The sequence below is a fragment of the Pecten maximus genome, chromosome 14, assembly GCF_902652985.1.
Source record: "Pecten maximus chromosome 14, xPecMax1.1, whole genome shotgun sequence".
Taxonomy (NCBI): domain Eukaryota; kingdom Metazoa; phylum Mollusca; class Bivalvia; order Pectinida; family Pectinidae; genus Pecten; species Pecten maximus.
This window is the reverse complement of record NC_047028.1, coordinates 2,435,782-2,456,105: the sequence shown is the minus strand read 5'-3', so window position 1 is coordinate 2,456,105 and position 20,324 is coordinate 2,435,782. Positions and strand designations below refer to the sequence as shown.

General features: G+C 39.1%; 1 protein-coding gene across 5 annotated transcripts in view; it reads right to left on the bottom strand.

The window, feature by feature from the left end:
• Positions 1–20,324, bottom strand: part of LOC117342787 (cohesin subunit SA-1-like) — a 58,735-nt gene that overhangs the window by 3,647 nt on the left and 34,764 nt on the right. For 2 of the 5 annotated variants that reach the window (XM_033905043.1, XM_033905046.1), the window contains exons 26-32: positions 19,885–19,953; positions 19,120–19,196; positions 18,312–18,434; positions 17,181–17,356; positions 10,371–10,533; positions 753–875; positions 236–449 (exon numbers count right to left, since the gene is read on the bottom strand). In XM_033905043.1, the coding sequence (XP_033760934.1) occupies positions 236–449; positions 753–875; positions 10,371–10,533; positions 17,181–17,356; positions 18,312–18,434; positions 19,120–19,196; positions 19,885–19,953 (945 nt within the window). Of the gene's footprint in view, positions 1–235; positions 450–752; positions 876–6,970; positions 8,517–10,370; positions 10,534–11,664; positions 11,692–17,180; positions 17,357–18,311; positions 18,435–18,795; positions 18,813–19,119; positions 19,197–19,884; positions 19,954–20,324 lie in introns of those variants that run through there. The other 3 variants (XM_033905044.1, XM_033905045.1, XM_033905047.1) reach the window with 3 other exon arrangements.

Below are 20,324 nucleotides of genomic sequence, written 5' to 3'. Positions count from 1 at the left end.
TTAACTCTAACAGGACAATGGCTAATCTTCTTTTTTTTTTTCAATTCTCTTGTTTTTTAGGGGAGGGGGGGGATTAAAAGAACCCTTTGTGATGTAGAAGGGCCAATTTGACATTGAGATTTATTACCATAGTATCCCTGCAGTCAGGGAAGAGGCCACGCTTATGCTTGCCCACTGTAATGTGTTCTATTATGTCGAGATCTATCGGTAGGGTTGGGGAATGCTATGTACTTACTGATGGGTCCTCTATATGTTGAGACCCGTCGTCATAGTAACCCTGTTGTGGGGAGGGGTGTACCTGAGCCTGGTACTGGCGGTGGTGTGCAGCCACAGGGTACTGATGAGAGGGGTGTGCAGGTGTAGAGGCCATCATTTGGGGACTTTCGAAGTCGTGGATACTGGCCTCCTCACTACTCTGGTCCGTGTCTATCTGTGGAGTACCAGGGGGCCTGCAACAAAGGTCAACACTTTCTGTGTGGTTTTCAACAGTGTCCAGTTTTTTCAACACTGTCCAGTTTTATAAGACAAATTTTAATACGAATGATTTTCAACACTGTCAAATTTCAAAAGACAAATTCTAATTTTCACATCCCCGAAGTATTTTTTATTTTCTAAATAAGTTTCTTAAATGTCTGAAAATATACACTGGTATATTTGAAAGTGACATAATTAAAATTCATTTTGTTTGCATAAAATGCAGAGTAATGATCAGAAGTGCTTACACAGCAGGACAAACTAGTTGGCACACTTACAGGTTAGATGGAGGGGGTCTCATCCTGCTGTAGTTCGGCTCCATCTGGCGCTGTAAATCCTGCTGCTGTTTCTGGGCATTTATCCACGACACCTGGGACATTTGACTCATACCGACATTACCCCTGTAAGGTCAGAGGTTAAATATACTGTTAAAGACTTGATCCAGCCATACACATTGGTTTGGCCAACCTGTAACACATGCTACAGCCCTATACACACGGAAATCATAGAATCTCTCACTTTGGAATCAAGCAACATGAAACAGTTTCAGTTTTGTTGTTTTGTTAAATGATCTTATGACTTTTTGTTTTTGATAGGTGTGGACCGTAATGGGTAAGTAAATATGTACCTCTCTATACTGACTTCAATAATTATCTGACCAATATTGGACACAACTTACCTGAGCTTATATTGCAATTCACTGTTGGTTTATTCGTATAAAGTTGTTTACGTCTTACATAGGCAAATTTAAAGATATAAATGTTATTTTCTTGTCCCTTTCATCACCTTTTTTTAACGGTCCTACTCCACAATCTTTCGTTTCGAGTATTTCACTTGTCGTAGACCACCATATTGCCGGCTGTTGATGAGGGGCAATGATAACCGAGTTACCATCACATACTTAGTTGAATCATTGCAGATTTACTCTCAGTTCTGTTACCTTTATCTAACCGACAATACCTCAAAATCTCCTAAGTCTAATGGACATACAGCTTAATGTATCTGCTATCATCTCCGAAATCTCCCAAGTCTAACGGACATACATCTTATGTATCTGCTATCATCCCCCAAATCTCCCAAATCTAATGGACATACATCTTAATGTATCTGCTATCATCCCCCAAATCTCCCAAGTCTAGTGGACATACATCTTAATGTATCTGCTATCATCCCTAAAATCTCCCAAGTCTAATGGACATACATCTTAATGTATCTGCTATCATCCCCCAAATCTCCCAAGTCTAGTGGACATACATCTTATGTATCTGCTATCATCCCCGAAATCTCCCAAGTCTAATGGACATACATCTTATGTATCTGCTATCATCCCCGAAATCTCCCAAGTCTAACGGACATACATCTTATGTATCTGCTATCATCCCCCAAATCTCCCAAGTCTAGTGGACATACATCTGAATGTATCTGCTATCATCCCCGAAATCTCCAAAATCTAATGGACATACATCTTATGTATCTGCTATCATCCCCCAAATCTCCCAAGTCTAGTGGACATACATCTTATGTATCTGCTATCATCCCCAAAATCTCCCAAGTCTAGTGGACATACATCTTAATGTATCTGCTATCATCCCCGAAATTTCCCAAATCTAATGGACATACATCTTAATGTATCTGCTATCATCCCCGAAATCTCCCAAATCTAATGGACATACATCTTAATGTATCTGCTATCATCCCCGAAATCTCCCAAATCTAATGGACATACATCTTAATGTATCTGCTATCATCCCCGAAATCTCCCAAGTCTAGTGGACATACATCTTATGTATCTGCTATCATCCCCCAAATCTCCCAAATCTAATGGACATACATCCTAATGTATCTGCTATCATCCCCAAAATCTCCCAAGTCTAGTGGACATACATCTTGATGTATCTGCTATCATCCCCCAAATCTCCCAAGTCTAGTGGACATACATCTTGATGTATCTGCTATCATCCCCCAAATCTCCCAAGTCTAACGGACATACATCTTATGTATCTGTTATCATCCCCCAAATCTCCCAAGTCTAACGGACATACATCTTAATGTATCTGCTATCATCCCCGAAATCTCCCAAGTCTAACGGACATACATCTTAATGTATCTGCTATCATCCCCCCAAATCTCCCAAGTCTAACGGACATACATCTTATGTATCTGCTATCATCCCGAAATCTCCCAAGTCTAGTGGACATACATCTTATGTATCTGCTATCATCCCCCAAATCTCCCAAGTCTAATGGACATACATCTTATGTATCTGCTATCATCCCCCAAATCTCCCAAGTCTAGTGGACATACATCTTATGTATCTGCTATCATCCCCAAAATCTCCCAAGTCTAACGGACATACATCTTAATGTATCTGCTATCATCCCCCAAATCTCCCAAGTCTAGTGGACATACATCCTAATGTATCTGCTATCATCCCCAAATCTCCCAAGTCTAATGGACATACATCTTATGTATCTGCTATCATCCCCAAAATCTCCCAAGTCTAACGGACATACATCTTATGTATCTGCTATCATCCCCCAAATCTCCCAAGTCTAACGGACATACATCTTATGTATCTGCTATCATCCCCAAAATCTCCCAAGTCTAGTGGACATACATCTTATGTATCTGCTATCATCCCCCAAATCTCCCAAGTCTAATGGACATACATCTTATGTATCTGCTATCATCCCCCAAATCTCCCAAGTCTAATGGACATACATCTTAATGTATCTGCTATCATCCCCCAAATCTCCCAAGTCTAATGGACATACATCTTAATGTATCTGCTATCATCCCCAAAATCTCCCAAGTCTAATTGACATACATCTTAATGTATCTGCTATCATCCCCCAAATCTCCCAAGTCTAATGGACATACATCTTAATGTATCTGCTATCATCCCCAAAATCTCCCAAGTCTAATTGACATACATCTTAATGTATCTGCTATCATCCCCGAAATCTCCCAAGTCTAGTGGACATACATTTTAATGTATCTGCTATCATCCCCAAATCTCCCAAGTCTAATTGACATACATCTTATGTATCTGCTATCATCCCCGAAATCTCCCAAGTCTAATGGACATACATCTTATGTATCTGCTATCATCCCCAAAATCTCCCAAGTCTAGTGGACATACATCTTATGTATCTGCTATCATCCCCAAATCTCCCAAGTCTAATGGACATACATCTTGATGTATCTGCTATCATCCCCCAAATCTCCCAAGTCTAATTGACATACATCTTAATGTATCTGCTATCATCCCCCGAAATCTCCCAAGTCTAATGGACATACATCTTATGTATCTGCTATCATCCCCCAAATCTCCCAAGTCTAATGGACATACATCTTATGTATCTGCTATCATCCCCCGAAATCTCCCAAGTCTAGTGGACATACATCTTATGTATCTGCTATCACCCCCCAAATCTCCCAAGTCTAATGGACATACATCTTATGTATCTGCTATCATCCCCAAAATCTCCCAAGTCTAATGGACATACATCTTATGTATCTGCTATCATCCCCAAATCTCCCAAGTCTAGTGGACATACATCTTAATGTATCTGCTATCATCCCCCAAATCTCCCAAGTCTAGTGGACATACATCCTAATGTATCTGCTATCATCCCCAAATCTCCCAAGTCTAGTGGACATACATCTTATGTATCTGCTATCATCCCCAAATCTCCCAAGTCTAGTGGACATACATCTTATGTATCTGCTATCATCCCCAAAATCTCCCAAGTCTAATGGACATACATCTTATGTATCTGCTATCATCCCCCAAATCTCCCAAGTCTAGTGGACATATCTGGTATATATCAGTCCTCTATGAGGTAATCCATCACTACTTACACAATCGATAGTTCAGCATACGACTGGTGTTTGTTATCAAATTGATGATCTTATCATGGATTTAATCCAGGTAGCAATCTATTGATGTATTGTTACATTTGTTCTTATGTACATTTCAAGTTTTACAAAAGTATTTTTAATTGTTTAAAATCAAGATAGGTCATAGACAAGATAACATCAAAGTATTACACTCAATAGCATAAAGGCTATAGTGACCATATTATAGTACACTAGCCATACAGTGACCATATTACAGCCATATAGTGACCATATTATAGTACACTAGCCATACAGTGACCATATTATAGTACACTAGCCATACAGTGACCATATTACAGTACACTAGCCATACAGTGACCATATTACAGTACACTAGCCATACAGTGACCATATTACAGTACACCAGCCATACAGTGACCATATTATAGTACACTAGCCATACAGTGACCGTATTATAGTACACTAGCCATACAGTGACCGTATTACAGTACACCAGCCATACAGTGACCATATTACAGTACACTAGCCATACAGTGACCGTATTATAGTACACTAGCCATACAGTGACCGTATTACAGTACACCAGCCATACAGTGACCATATTATAGTACACTAGCCATACAGTGACCATATTACAGTACACTAGCCATACAGTGACCATATTATAGTACACTAGCCATACAGTGACCGTATTATAGTACACTAGCCATACAGTGACCGTATTACAGTACACTAGCCATACAGTGACCATATTATAGTACACTAGCCATACAATGACCGTATTACAGTACACTAGCCATACAGTGACCATACAGTGACCATATTACAGTACACTAGCCATAGTGACCATATTATAGTACACTAGCCATACAGTGACCATATTACAGTACACTAGCCATACAATGACCATATTATAGTACACTGGCCATACAGGGACCATATTATAGTACACTAGCCATACAGTGACCATATTATAGTACACTAGCCATACAGTGACCATATTATAGTACACTAGCTATACAGTGACCATATTACAGTACACTAGCCATACAGTGACCATATTACAGTACACTAGCCATACAGTGACCATATTATAGTACACTAGCCATACAGTGACCATATTACAGTACACTAGCCATACAGTGACCATATTACAGTACACTAGCCATACAGTGACCATATTATAGTACACTGGCCATACAGGGACCATATTATAGTACACTAGCCATACAGTGACCATATTACAGTACACTAGCCATACAGTGACCATATTATAGTACACTAGCCATACAGTGACCATATTATAGTACACTAGCCATACAGTGACCATATTACAGTACACTAGCCATACAGTGACCATATTACAGTACACTAGCCATACAGTGACCATATTATAGTACACTGGCCATACAGGGACCATATTATAGTACACTAGCCATACAGTGACCATATTACAGTACACTAGCCATACAGTGACCATATTACAGTACACTAGCCATACAGTGACCATATTATAGTACACTAGCCATACAGTGACCATATTACAGTACACTAGCCATACAGTGACCATATTACAGTACACTAGCCATACAGTGACCATATTACAGTACACTAGCCATACAGTGACCATATTATAGTACACAGTCTAGCCAGCACATTTACAAGCATACTGGGTATTGCTAAAGCAATACATGTCCCCTACTGGCCTCCGCTAAAAATAGTAAGTGACCTTGACCTTTACCCAAAAACCCTGACAATCAAACTTGTCCAAGATATTATGATCCGTTATCACTTTGTGGAATTTGATCAAATTCCCTAAAGGAATGAAGCCACAAGACGGACAGAGAGGAAACCTAGTTTCACCAGTACTCAGGACTAATAGGCCTCCTTCGAGGCAAAGTCATACAAATATAATTGAACTTTTACTTAATATCAGGTTCAAAGGAGAAGTCTTGTGTAGGCTGCATTTACATCCTTACTTAAGTTTGAAACAAAATTTGTTGAAATTGAAAAAAGATTACCCTACTCCCAAGGTTCTTAAGCAGTCCTTTATAGGTAAGGCTGGTGGACGCTTCGCCACAACGTCGGCTCACACGACCACGTGAAATAATACAAGAAATAAGACATCTCACAGGGATCTTGACACCTACCATTTAATGATCTATACTGGTTCTATGTCAGACCAATCTTCTCTCTACTATTCCCTTTCTTTTTTTCCCCTCTTAATGATCTGATAACAAGAACAAGGGGAACCTACACATGAAGTGTGAGGAATATCCCTCCAGTACTATCAAGAAATAGCGAGACATTCTTCAATTCTCAAAATCCAAGATTGCCCCCTGTCCGTCATTGTTTTTCTGATCAAAAATTTAAATTCAATTGTCACAAATATGGACAAAGGGGAACCGATACATGAAGTTTGAAGAATATTCCTCCAGTACTTTTCAAGAAATAGTGATAACAAAAGGATTGTTTACGGATGGACGCAAGGTGATTTGAATAGCCCATCATCTGATCTGATGATGGTGGGCTAAAAAACAAAGAAGGCGAAAGTTTTTTTTTCAGCAAATTTATTTTTTTCCTTGAATTTAATCTTTTTACAGAAGGAAATAGCTGTTATATTTTTAATTTCTTTTATCAGTTTTTTAATACATATCTTATAAATTGCACAATCTGTGAATGTTATTGAACCTACACTTGGTAGGATATTTACATCTATTTACAATATATTCTAATTCCTTCCTTTTATGTGTCAATGATAAAGCTAACATGATGAGAACATTTACATTAATTATTGAGATGAAGTAATAAACTTGTATCCACTAGAGAAAGCTGATTATATGTATGTTATGAATGCATTGAAGTGATGTGAATAATAACTTTATGTGACAAAATTATTTTAAGTGTATATCTTCGGGAAAAAAAACCTGACAAATCATCATTCCATTAATTCACTTCATTTTTTCATAATACAATTTTCAATGCATCTCTATATGATTTTTTTAAAAAGAGTATCCTACTTCAATATCTACTGCTGCCTTACACAATGAATTATGGTAAAGAAAATCACTAGCTAATCAGAACTGAAGAAGTGAGTAACCTAATTGAATATTTACGAGATATACGGGACATATCTCTATCCTTATTCAATCTTTACCATATGATGAACACATTAAAAACATCAAATAGTATTTGGCTAAAAGTTGTTGAAAAGTAAGTTTAGAAAAAGAATAGAATTATTGTAATACAAAGATTGTTACTACATGTATGCCAGTATCTTCCACCTGTAATAAATCTCTATTGAAAAACGAATAGAAAATGCTGGAGAACATTTTCAAAAGAAAACAATGGGAAATGTTAAGAACTGTCAAAAGAAAAGAATGAGCAATGTTAGGAATTTTCGAAAGAAAAGAATGAGAAATGTTAGGAATTTAGTATGGTATTAGTAATGAGAAATTTTGAAGAGAGAGCAGTCATCTAAATTATGAAAATTATATGAATCAACAAAAATACAACATCAAGATTTCAGAATACAATATACATTTGTACTTCACATAAAACTATCAACATCTAATAAATACAATCAGCAATAAAAAAAAAATGACATTACAGTTTTATTAAAAATTCAAAATTTGAAATTAAAATGTTACAGAAACAAATTACAATTCAATAGCCATCTAAAGTAAAACAACAACTTGATGTTAATCACAGCAGTAAACAGTAGACTGTACCTGGTTTTCACATGTACAATGGTATATTCAGATATTTTGTTCTGATGGTGAGGTTGCCTATTTAGAGCATTAACCCTCAATTTTAAACTCTGTATAAAGGGGTATGGACTCTTTAAACTACAGTAAAATCTCACAAAATGTTTAATATTGTCTAAAATATGACCACTTTATATGTCTTCAGCAACATCAATCTAGTCCGATAGACTTTATCCATGCCTTAAGTGTAAATGTTGGGACAGGTCTTAACATATCAAAATGCAGCAAGTCTGAATCAGGATGCATATTATAATAAGTCCACCGGTCTTTGATAGATGCAGGATTTGTGGAGTTTCAGGACTTCGGTGGTAGATATCTTGGACGGGAAACAATCCCACACACATAGTAAGGGACTGAGCATGAACTACACAAGCTCAAGGTCACCAAAAACAAGCTCAAGGTCACCATAATCTAGAAAAAACACAGAAACAAAAAACACAACTCAATAAAATAATATAAACAGAAATCAGCAAAATAAAAATAGAAATGCAAAAGAAATGCATGCAAAAAATAAGGAAGAATCAAAACCACTATCTGTAAGTAACTGACCATTTTTTGAAGGGACACTTTTAAGACTTAAGAATGGTTTCCCCAACCCGTGATCTGAAAACAGTTTCTTTTCTTTTAGAAATGAAGAGAAACACTAAGAAACATGGTCTTAAGCAAATTTCGTTGTTAGTTTGTGTTTGTTTTCATGGAAAAGTTGATTTTTAATGTGAACACATGTTTTATTAGATGGTTTATTGCCCTGTGAACAGCCAGGGTCATTTTGACGCGAGGTCTCCTTGTAGTAGTTGGTATGGTAATGGTATATTAGGAATATATTAAGAATATTAAGACTCCAAAATTAAACATTATTCAAACTTAAAACTGGAAAACAATGTTTCAGTCTATTTCTTGATTCTGAACCAAACTAAATTCGGAAGGATACTTTATCTAGCACATGATATCAGGTATTCACAATAAGAATTTTCATGCAAAGAAAAAAAACCAAGAGGCCCAGAGAGCCTGTATCACTCACCTGGTTGGATTTTACCATACCTCTAAATAATGTTCATGTTCAATTTGTTAATATCTATATCTGTTGATGTCAAAAAATGCTATAGAAGGTGATGTGGTGGGGATCTCAACAGCTTCAAAAATATAACCAACAAACTAAGTCCCTAGGGGTGGGGAAAGACCCCAGGGCCTTTTTTTACATCATGATTGTGTTTATCTCTTCATGTCCTATGGTTATGGGGTGGGGATCTCAATGGTTTAAAGTAGTAGCAATTTTAAAGGATTTAGCCCAATATCCACTATTGGGCCCTGCCCCTCCAGACCCCAGGGAGCCACACCTTCCATTAACACAACATTAGATCACATTTGCCCAATGGTGCTCCAGATCATTCATGAAAATCCATTCAAGCATTCAGGACTAGTAGGGGTTTAAATGATTTACCTGAATTTCCCCTATTCGGCCCTGCCCCTTCGGCCCGAGGGGTGCCATGCCCTCCGTTTATACAACTTTTGATCTCCTTTGCCCCATAATACTCCAGACCAAATTTCATCAAAATCCATACAGGCGTTCAGGACTAGTTGGGATTTTAAGGATTTACCAGAATTTCCTCTATTCTGCTCCGCCCCTCCAGCCCCAGGGAGCTACACCCTCCGTTTATACGTTTGATCTCCTTTGTCCAATAATGCTCCAGACAAAATTTTATCAAAATCGATTCAAGTGTTCAGGACTAGTAGGGATTTAAATAATTAACCTCAACCTCCCATACTGGGCCCTCCCCTCCAGCCCAAGGAGAACCACACCCTCCGTTTATACAACGTTTGATCCCTTTTGCCCAATAATGTTCCTGACAAAATTTCATCAAAATCCATTCAGGCGTTCAAGACTCGTAGGGATTTAAAGGAAATGTTGACGGACGCCGGACGCTGCACCAAGGCATAAGCTCACCGGCCCTTTAGGCCAGGTGAGCTAAAAATCAAAACAAATAAAATGAAAGATGTCATACACAAAAAAACCTTTGTACAATCTGCGACTTGTTTACTGTTTCAATTCATTATCAATTTGACAAGAGCATTTCTAAACATTTCAATGGAATTGATTCAATTTTCAGGTTAAGGAATAATTGGGTTGCTGATTTATCCAAGAAGTCCTAATTATAAATTAGGTGGCAGATTGCTATCTTTTACATTACAAATAAATAAATTGCACAACAAAGAAACAAATTCAAATTGACAACAACGAAGTAACACATAATGGAGAGTACTTACGAGTCCTGGAAGTCCTGTTCCGATCCTTGCTCTGAAGGTGCACCGACACTCTCCTCATCAGCACGGCGTCGTTTGATGGCCGTAGAGGTAAACTGTGGAGGCATATTTGGTGCCGGTGTTGGAGGCTCTCCCCAATCTCCAGTGTTAGAGTCATGGTCAGAGACTGTTAACAACAACACAACTGTGTAACACACATAATCACTCCAGTGTTAGAGTCGTGGTCAGACACTGTTAACAACAACACAACTGTGTAACACACATAATCACTCCAGTGTTAGAGTGGTGGTCAGAGACTTAACAACAACACAACTGTGTAACACACATAATCACTCCAGTGTTAGAGTCGTGGTCAGACACTGTTAACAACAACACAACTGTGTAACACACATAATCACTCCAGTGTTAGAGTGGTGGTCAGAGACTTAACAACAACACAACTGTGTAACACACATAATCACTCCAGTGTTAGAGTCGTGGTCAGAGACTGTTAACAACAACACAACTGTGTAACACACATAATCACTCCAGTGTTAGAGTCGTGGTCAGAGACTGTTAACAACAACACAACTGTGTAACACACATAATCACTCCAGTGTTAGAGTCGTGGTCAGAGACTGTTAACAACAACACAACTGTGTAACACACATAATCACTCCAGTGTTAGAGTCGTGGTCAGAGACTTAACAACAACACAACTGTGTAACACACATAATCACTCCAGTGTTAGAGTCGTGGTCAGAAACTGTTAACAACAACACAACTGTGTAACACATATAATCACTCCAGTGTTAGAGTCGTGGTCAGAGACTGTTAACAACAACACAACTGTGTAACACACATAATCACTCCAGTGTTAGAGTCGTGGTCAGAGACTGTTAACAACAACACAACTGTGTAACACACATAATCACTCCAGTGTTAGAGTCGTGGTCAGAGACTTAACAACAACACAACTGTGTAACACACATAATCACTCCAGTGTTAGAGTCATGGTCAGAGACTGTTAACAACAACACAACTGTGTAACACACATAATCACTCCAGTGTTAGAGTCGTGGTCAGAGACTGTTAACAACAACACAACTGTGTAACACACATAATCACTCCAGTGTTAGAGTCGTGGTCAGAGACTTAACAACAACACAACTGTGTAACACACATAATCACTCCAGTGTTAGAGTCGTGGTCAGAGACTGTTAACAACAACACAACTGTGTAACACACATAATCACTCCAGTGTTAGAGTCGTGGTCAGAGACTTAACAACAACACAACTGTGTAACACACACAATCCCTCCAGTGTTAGAGTCGTGGTCAGAGACTGTTAACAACAACACAACTGTGTAACACACATAATCACTCCAGTGTTAGAGTCGTGGTCAGAGACTTAACAACAACACAACTGTGTAACACACATAATCACTCCAGTGTTAGAGTGGTGGTCAGAGACTTAACAACAACACAACTGTGTAACACACATAATCACTCCAGTGTTAGAGTCGTGGTCAGAGACTGTTAACAACAACACAACTGTGTAACACACATAATCACTCCAGTGTTAGAGTCGTGGTCAGAGACTGTTAACAACAACACAACTGTGTAACACACATAATCACTCCAGTGTTAGAGTCGTGGTCAGAGACTTAACAACAACACAACTGTGTAACACACATAATCACTCCAGTGTTAGAGTCGTGGTCAGAGACTGTTAACAACAACACAACTGTGTAACACACATAATCACTCCAGTGTTAGAGTCGTGGTCAGAGACTGTTAACAACAACACAACTGTGTAACACACATAATCACTCCAGTGTTAGAGTCGTGGTCAGAGACTTAACAACAACACAACTGTGTAACACACATAATCACTCCAGTGTTAGAGTCGTGGTCAGAGACTGTTAACAACAACACAACTGTGTAACACACATAATCACTCCAGTGTTAGAGTCGTGGTCAGAGACTGTTAACAACAACACAACTGTGTAACACACATAATCACTCCAGTGTTAGAGTCGTGGTCAGAGACTGTTAACAACAACACAACTGTGTAACACACATAATCACTCCAGTGTTAGAGTCAGTGGTCAGAGACTGTTAACAACAACACAACTGTGTAACACACATAATCACTCCAGTGTTAGAGTCGTGGTCAGAGACTTAACAACAACACAACTGTGTAACACACATAATCACTCCAGTGTTAGAGTCGTGGTCAGAGACTGTTAACAACAACACAACTGTGTAACACACATAATCACTCCAGTGTTAGAGTCGTGGTCAGAGACTTAACAACAACACAACTGTGTAACACACATAATCACTCCAGTGTTAGAGTCGTGGTCAGAGACTGTTAACAACAACACAACTGTGTAACACACATAATCACTCCAGTGTTAGAGTCGTGGTCAGAGACTGTTAACAACAACACAACTGTGTAACACACATAATCACTCCAGTGTTAGAGTCGTGGTCAGAGACTTAACAACAACACAACTGTGTAACACACATAATCACTCCAGTGTTAGAGTCATGGTCAGAGACTGTTAACAACAACACAACTGTGTAACACACATAATCACTCCAGTGTTAGAGTCGTGGTCAGAGACTTAACAACAACACAACTGTGTAACACACATAATCACTCCAGTGTTAGAGTCGTGGTCAGAGACTGTTAACAACAACACAACTGTGTAACACACATAATCACTCCAGTGTTAGAGTCGTGGTCAGAGACTTAACAACAACACAACTGTGTAACACACATAATCACTCCAGTGTTAGAGTCGTGGTCAGAGACTGTTAACAACAACACAACTGTGTAACACACATAATCACTCCAGTGTTAGAGTCGTGGTCAGAGACTTAACAACAACACAACTGTGTAACACACATAATCACTCCAGTGTTAGAGTCGTGGTCAGAGACTGTTAACAACAACACAACTGTGTAACACACATAATCACTCCAGTGTTAGAGTCGTGGTCAGAGACTTAACAACAACACAACTGTGTAACACACATAATCACTCCAGTGTTAGAGTCGTGGTCAGAGACTGTTAACAACAACACAACTGTGTAACACACATAATCACTCTAGTGTTAGAGTCGTGGTCAGAGACTTAACAACAACACAACTGTGTAACACACATAATCACTCCAGTGTTAGAGTCGTGGTCAGAGACTGTTAACAACAACACAACTGTGTAACACACATAATCACTCCAGTGTTAGAGTCGTGGTCAGAGACTGTTAACAACAACACAACTGTGTAACACACATAATCACTCCAGTGTCAGAGTCGTGGTCAGAGACTTAACAACAACACAACTGTGTAACACACATAATCACTCCAGTGTTAGAGTCGTGGTCAGAGACTGTTAACAACAACACAACTGTGTAACACACATAATCACTCCAGTGTTAGAGTCGTGGTCAGAGACTGTTAACAACAACACAACTGTGTAACACACATAATCACTCCAGTGTTAGAGTCGTGGTCAGAGACTGTTAACAACAACACAACTGTGTAACACACATAATCACTCCAGTGTTAGAGTCGTGGTCAGAGACTTAACAACAACACAACTGTGTAACACACATAATCACTCCAGTGTTAGAGTCGTGGTCAGAGACTGTTAACAACAACACAACTGTGTAACACACATAATCACTCCAGTGTTAGAGTCGTGGTCAGAGACTGTTAACAACAACACAACTGTGTAACACACATAATCACTCCAGTGTTAGAGTCGTGGTCAGAGACTTAACAACAACACAACTGTGTAACACACATAATCACTCCAGTGTTAGAGTCGTGGTCAGAGACTGTTAACAACAACACAACTGTGTAACACACATAATCACTCCAGTGTTAGAGTCGTGGTCAGAGACTTAACAACAACACAACTGTGTAACACACATAATCACTCCAGTGTTAGAGTCGTGGTCAGAGACTGTTAACAACAACACAACTGTGTAACACACATAATGACTCCAGTGTTAGAGTCGTGGTCAGAGACTGTTAACAACAACACAACTGTGTAACACACATAATCACTCCAGTGTTAGAGTCGTGGTCAGAGACTTAACAACAACACAACTGTGTAACACACATAATCACTCCAGTGTTAGAGTCGTGGTCAGAGACTGTTAACAACAACACAACTGTGTAACACACATAATCACTCCAGTGTTAGAGTCGTGGTCAGAGACTGTTAACAACAACACAACTGTGTAACACCCATAATCACTCCAGTGTTAGAGTCGTGGTCAGAGACTTAACAACAACACAACTGTGTAACACACATAATCACTCCAGTGTTAGAGTCGTGGTCAGAGACTGTTAACAACAACACAACTGTGTAACACACATAATCACTCCAGTGTTAGAGTCGTGGTCAGAGACTGTTAACAACAACACAACTGTGTAACACACATAATCACTCCAGTGTTAGAGTCGTGGTCAGAGACTTAACAACAACACAACTGTGTAACACACATAATCACTCCAGTGTTAGAGTCGTGGTCAGAGACTTAACAACAACACAACTGTGTAACACACATAATCACTCCAGTGTTAGAGTCGTGGTCAGAGACTGTTAACAACAACACAACTGTGTAACAGACATAATCACTCCAGTGTTAGAGTGGTGGTCAGAGACTGTTAACAACAACACAACTGTGTAACACACATAATCACTCCAGTGTTAGAGTCGTGGTCAGAGACTGTTAACAACAACACAACTGTGTAACACACATAATCACTCCAGTGTTAGAGTCGTGGTCAGAGACTGTTAACAACAACACAACTGTGTAACACACATAATCACTCCAGTGTTAGAGTCGTGGTCCGAGACTTAACAACAACACAACTGTGTAACACACATAATCACTCCAGTGTTAGAGTCATGGTCAGAGACTGTTAACAACAACACAACTGTGTAACACACATAATCACTCCAGTGTTAGAGTCGTGGTCAGAGACTGTTAACAACACAACTGTGTAATACACATAATCACTCCAGTGTTAGAGTCGTGGTCAGAGACTTAACAACAACACAACTGTGTAACACACATAATCACTCCAGTGTTAGAGTCATGGTCAGAGACTGTTAACAACAACACAACTGTGTAACACACATAATCACTCCAGTGTTAGAGTCGTGGTCAGAGACTGTTAACAACACAACTGTGTAATACACATAATCACTCCAGTGTTAGAGTCGTGGTCAGAGACTGTTAACAACAACACAACTGTGTAACACACATAATCACTCCAGTGTTAGAGTCGTGGTCAGAGACTTAACAACAACACAACTGTGTAACACACATAATCACTCCAGTGTTAGAGTGGTGGTCAGAGACTGTTAACAACAACACAACTGTGTAACACACATAATCACTCCAGTGTTAGAGTCGTGGTCAGAGACTGTTAACAACAACACAACTGTGTAACACACATAATCACTCCAGTGTTAGAGTCGTGGTCAGAGACTTAACAACAACACAACTGTGTAACACACATAATCGCTCCAGTGTTAGAGTCGTGGTCAGAGACTTAACAACAACACAACTGTGTAACACACATAATCACTCCAGTGTTAGAGTCGTGGTCAGAGACTGTTAACAACAACACAACTGTGTAACACACATAATCACTCCAGTGTTAGAGTCGTGGTCAGAGACTGTTAACAACAACACAACTGTGTAACACACATAATCACTCCAGTGTTAGAGTCGTGGTCAGAGACTTAACAACACAACTGTGTAACACACATAATCACTCCAGTGTTAGAGTCGTGGTCAGAGACTTAACAACAACACAACTGTGTAACACACATAATCACTCCAGTGTTAGAGTGGTGGTCAGAGACTTAACAACAACACAACTGTGTAACACACATAATCACTCCAGTGTTAGAGTCGTGGTCAGAGACTTAACAACACAACTGTGTAACACACATAATCACTCCAGTGTTAGAGTCGTGGTCAGAGACTTAACAACAACACAACTGTGTAACACACATAATCACTCCAGTGTTAGAGTCGTGGTCAGAGACTTAACAACACAACTGTGTAACACACATAATCACTCCAGTGTTAGAGTCGTGGTCAGAGACTTAACAACAACACAACTGTGTAACACACATAATCACTCCAGTGTTAGAGTCGTGGTCAGAGACTGTTAACAACAACACAACTGTGTAACACACATAATCACTCCAGTGTTAGAGTCGTGGTCAGAGACTTAACAACAACACAACTGTGTAACACACATAATCACTCCAGTGTTAGAGTCGTGGTCAGAGACTTAACAACAACACAACTGTGTAACACACATAATCACTCCAGTGTTAGAGTCGTGGTCAGAGACTTAACAACACAACTGTGTAACACACATAATCACTCCAGTGTTAGAGTCGTGGTCAGAGACTGTTAACAACAACACAACTGTGTAACACACATAATCACTCCAGTGTTAGAGTCGTGGTCAGAGACTTAACAACACAACTGTGTAACACACATAATCACTCCAGTGTTAGAGTCGTGGTCAGAGATTTAACAACAACACAACTGTGTAACACACATAATCACTCTTAAATATCTAAATATCTATTCTAATGAATTTGTGATACTTGACTGATCAAGGAAACTAAAATATTCTTTGGCATATGTTTTGACATAATATAGTTCAATTGAAGGATTACTTTAGCAATTGAAATTCTTAAAAGAAACATCAATGAAATGCCATATTATTTTATCACAAAACTTTTCATTCTGATTAGAGAAAGGTTAATATCATACTCACTGTCTGCTTTGCGTTTGCCATAGCGCCTCTGTGAGGCCTGTTTTAGTGTGATGGGGTGGATTTCGTGTTCTCCCTGGACCAAACTATTTCTATAGGTGATCAGAGATTGCCATTCATCACTACGGTTGGTCTGGGGAATCCCAGTGGCCGGCAGGTGTTTGTCTAGGTAGTTCAGTCTGTTAACACAAAACAATGAGTAGTTTTCTTGGTCAAAATCCAAACATAGATATTTTTTGTAGAGCTTAAAAAACAGTTTTCTCATATACATCAAATGAAGTTTCAGGTTGCAAGGGACGGGGTAAATCAATCTCACACAGCATAAGGAAAGACAGCTAGGACGTGCTATGAGTCATGTCATCATTTTATGTAGCGAAGCGTTATCACAAATTGGTAAGGTCTTAATTTCTACACATATTTCATCGGACATTGATGATGACCAAATGAATAGCTTTCCTAACATGTTACATTTTGTTACTGGTATCATTAAGCATGTGAGAAAAATAATCACAACAGGGATCTGTCCTGTGAATAGGGATATATCAGCTTGAGTAACAGTTTGTCTGACCAGTACTCGACAAACCTTGTGCTTGCAAGCCAAACTCTTACGCTCGTGTTGAGATATCCCTGTCCAATGGACAGACCCACTCGTGTTGAGATATCCCTGTCCTATAGACAGACCCACTTGTGTTGAGATATCCCTGTCCAATGGACAGACCCACGCGTGTTGTGATATCCCTGTCCAATAGACAGACCCACTCATGTCGAGATATCCGTGTCCAATGGACAGACCCACGCGTGTCGAGATATCCCTGTCCAATAGACAGACCCACTCGTGTCGAGATATCCCTGTCCAATAGACAGACCCACTCTTGTTGAGATATCCGTGTCCAATAGACAGACCCACTCGTGTCGAGATATCCCTGTCCAATAGACAGACCCACTGGTGTTGAGATATCCCTGTCCTATAGACAGACCCACTCGTGTTGAGATATCCCTGTCCAATAGATAGACTCACTCGTGTTGAGATATCCCTGTCCAATAGACAGACCCACTCGTGTCGAGATATCCCTGTCCAATGGACAGACCCCTGAAAATTTCTATTATTGTTGTCCTGATAAATTGAATACTTACACCACTTTCTTATCCTGCTTCATGAGTTTGTTTGTAAACTCACACAACACCTCCAAGAAGGCAATATTGGATGGGGGTCCTTCATGACCTTCTTCCGTTGCCAGACCGTACAGGATACCCTCCCTAAAACACAAAAACGTAGACCATACAGGATACCCGCCCTAAAACACAAAAACGTAGACCATACAGGATACCCTCCCTAAAACACAAAAACGTAGACCATACAGGATACCCGCCCTAAAACACAAAATCATAGACTATACAGGATACCCTCCCTAAAATACAAAATCATAGATCATACAGGATACCCTCCCTAAAACACAAAATCATAGACCATACAGGATACCCTCCCTAAAATACAAAATCATAGATCATACAGGATACCCTCCCTAAAACACAAAATCATAGACCATACAGGATACCCTCCCTAAAACACAAAATCATAGACTACAGGATACCCTCCCTAAAACACAAAATCATAGACCATACAGGATACCCTCCTTAAAACACAAAATCATAGACCATACAGGATACCCTCCCTAAAATACAAAATCATAGACTGTATATGATAACCCGAGCCATAGACTAAATTCAGATGGTCTACAAATATCATAAAATCTAGAGCTTCTTTGGGAAGATATCCGACTTCACTTTTACTACATCTGAAATGGTTGGTTTAACTGAGAATAAAATCAAATTACAGCTATCTGTGGTTGTTCTTTTAGAGTTTTTAAATGAGCTTCAACAAAATTAAGACTAAAAATGTCCACAGACTTCTGTGATATACAGAGACTGGAATAAAACTTACTTATGCATAGCTGCTACAGCCTCCCTGTTCTTGATCTGGTCAAGTCCAAATGACAAGGCAAATCTCCTCGCCAGTTCCTAGTGATAAAACAACACGAATAAATAAAACAGTAATGACATCCATTATATCACACTAACTAAAACAATGAAGAGGTAATACAATGTATTTTTGAGACTAAATAGACCTTGATGGTGAGTTTTGTTTATTTTGTTTAACTTTCTACAGTATTGACAGCCAGGGTCATTTAAGGACGTGCCAGGTTTTGGAGGTAGAGGAAAGCCTGAGTATCCAGAGAAAAACTACCGGCCTACGGTCAGTACCTGGCAACTGCCCCACTGTTTTTCGAACTCGCGAACCAGAGGTGAAGAGCTAGGGATAAAGTGTTGGGACACCTTAACCACTAAGCCACCGCGGCCCAATTTGGCCTTGGGTCTTTTTAATGATATGAGACAATGTTACAGTGTATCTCCATGATGTGAAGAAGTTGAAAAAAAATGTTTTGAAAATGAAATTATGGACCGAAATGTGATCCTATTAACTGCACAAGTGATGATTCTTATAAATTTTAAAGCAAAGTCGAAATAAAGACAGTTGTAGGCTCCCAATTTTTGGAAAAATTATTTTTAAAAGAAGGTCAATATATATATATCTATTTTCTTTTAATTCAGTTTACTCTTACAGTTCTGTTATGTTTTTAAACTCAAACAAGAACATATTCCTTTCATCATGCAAAGATTTCTCTCTTTAACTTTAGCCCTGTCTTACCTTAAGAGACTGGAAGGCTTCAGAAGATCTGTCAATTATGCCTTGTTCTGCATGTAGCTCTCGGAATAACTGCAAACAAGTCAGATGTAATTAATATTCATTATGTACAGCAGGAGAGTGGATAGTTTTGAGACAACCTTCAAGTGAAGTGGGAAAGTCTACATTGCCAGCTTTGAGATGACCAAGTAAAGTAGGAGAGTCTATGTAGCCAGTTTTTAGATGACATCCCTGAGAGTGGGAGAGTCTATGAAGCAAGTTTTGAGGTGACTTACTGAGTGAAGTGGGAGAGTCTATGTAGCCAGTTTTGAGGTGAATTAACTGATCATGAGTGAAGTGAGAGAGTCTATGTAGCCAGTTTTGAGGTGACTTAACTGAGTGAAGTGGGAGAGTCTATGTAGCCAGTTTTGAGGTGAATTAACTGATCATGAGTGAAGTGAGAG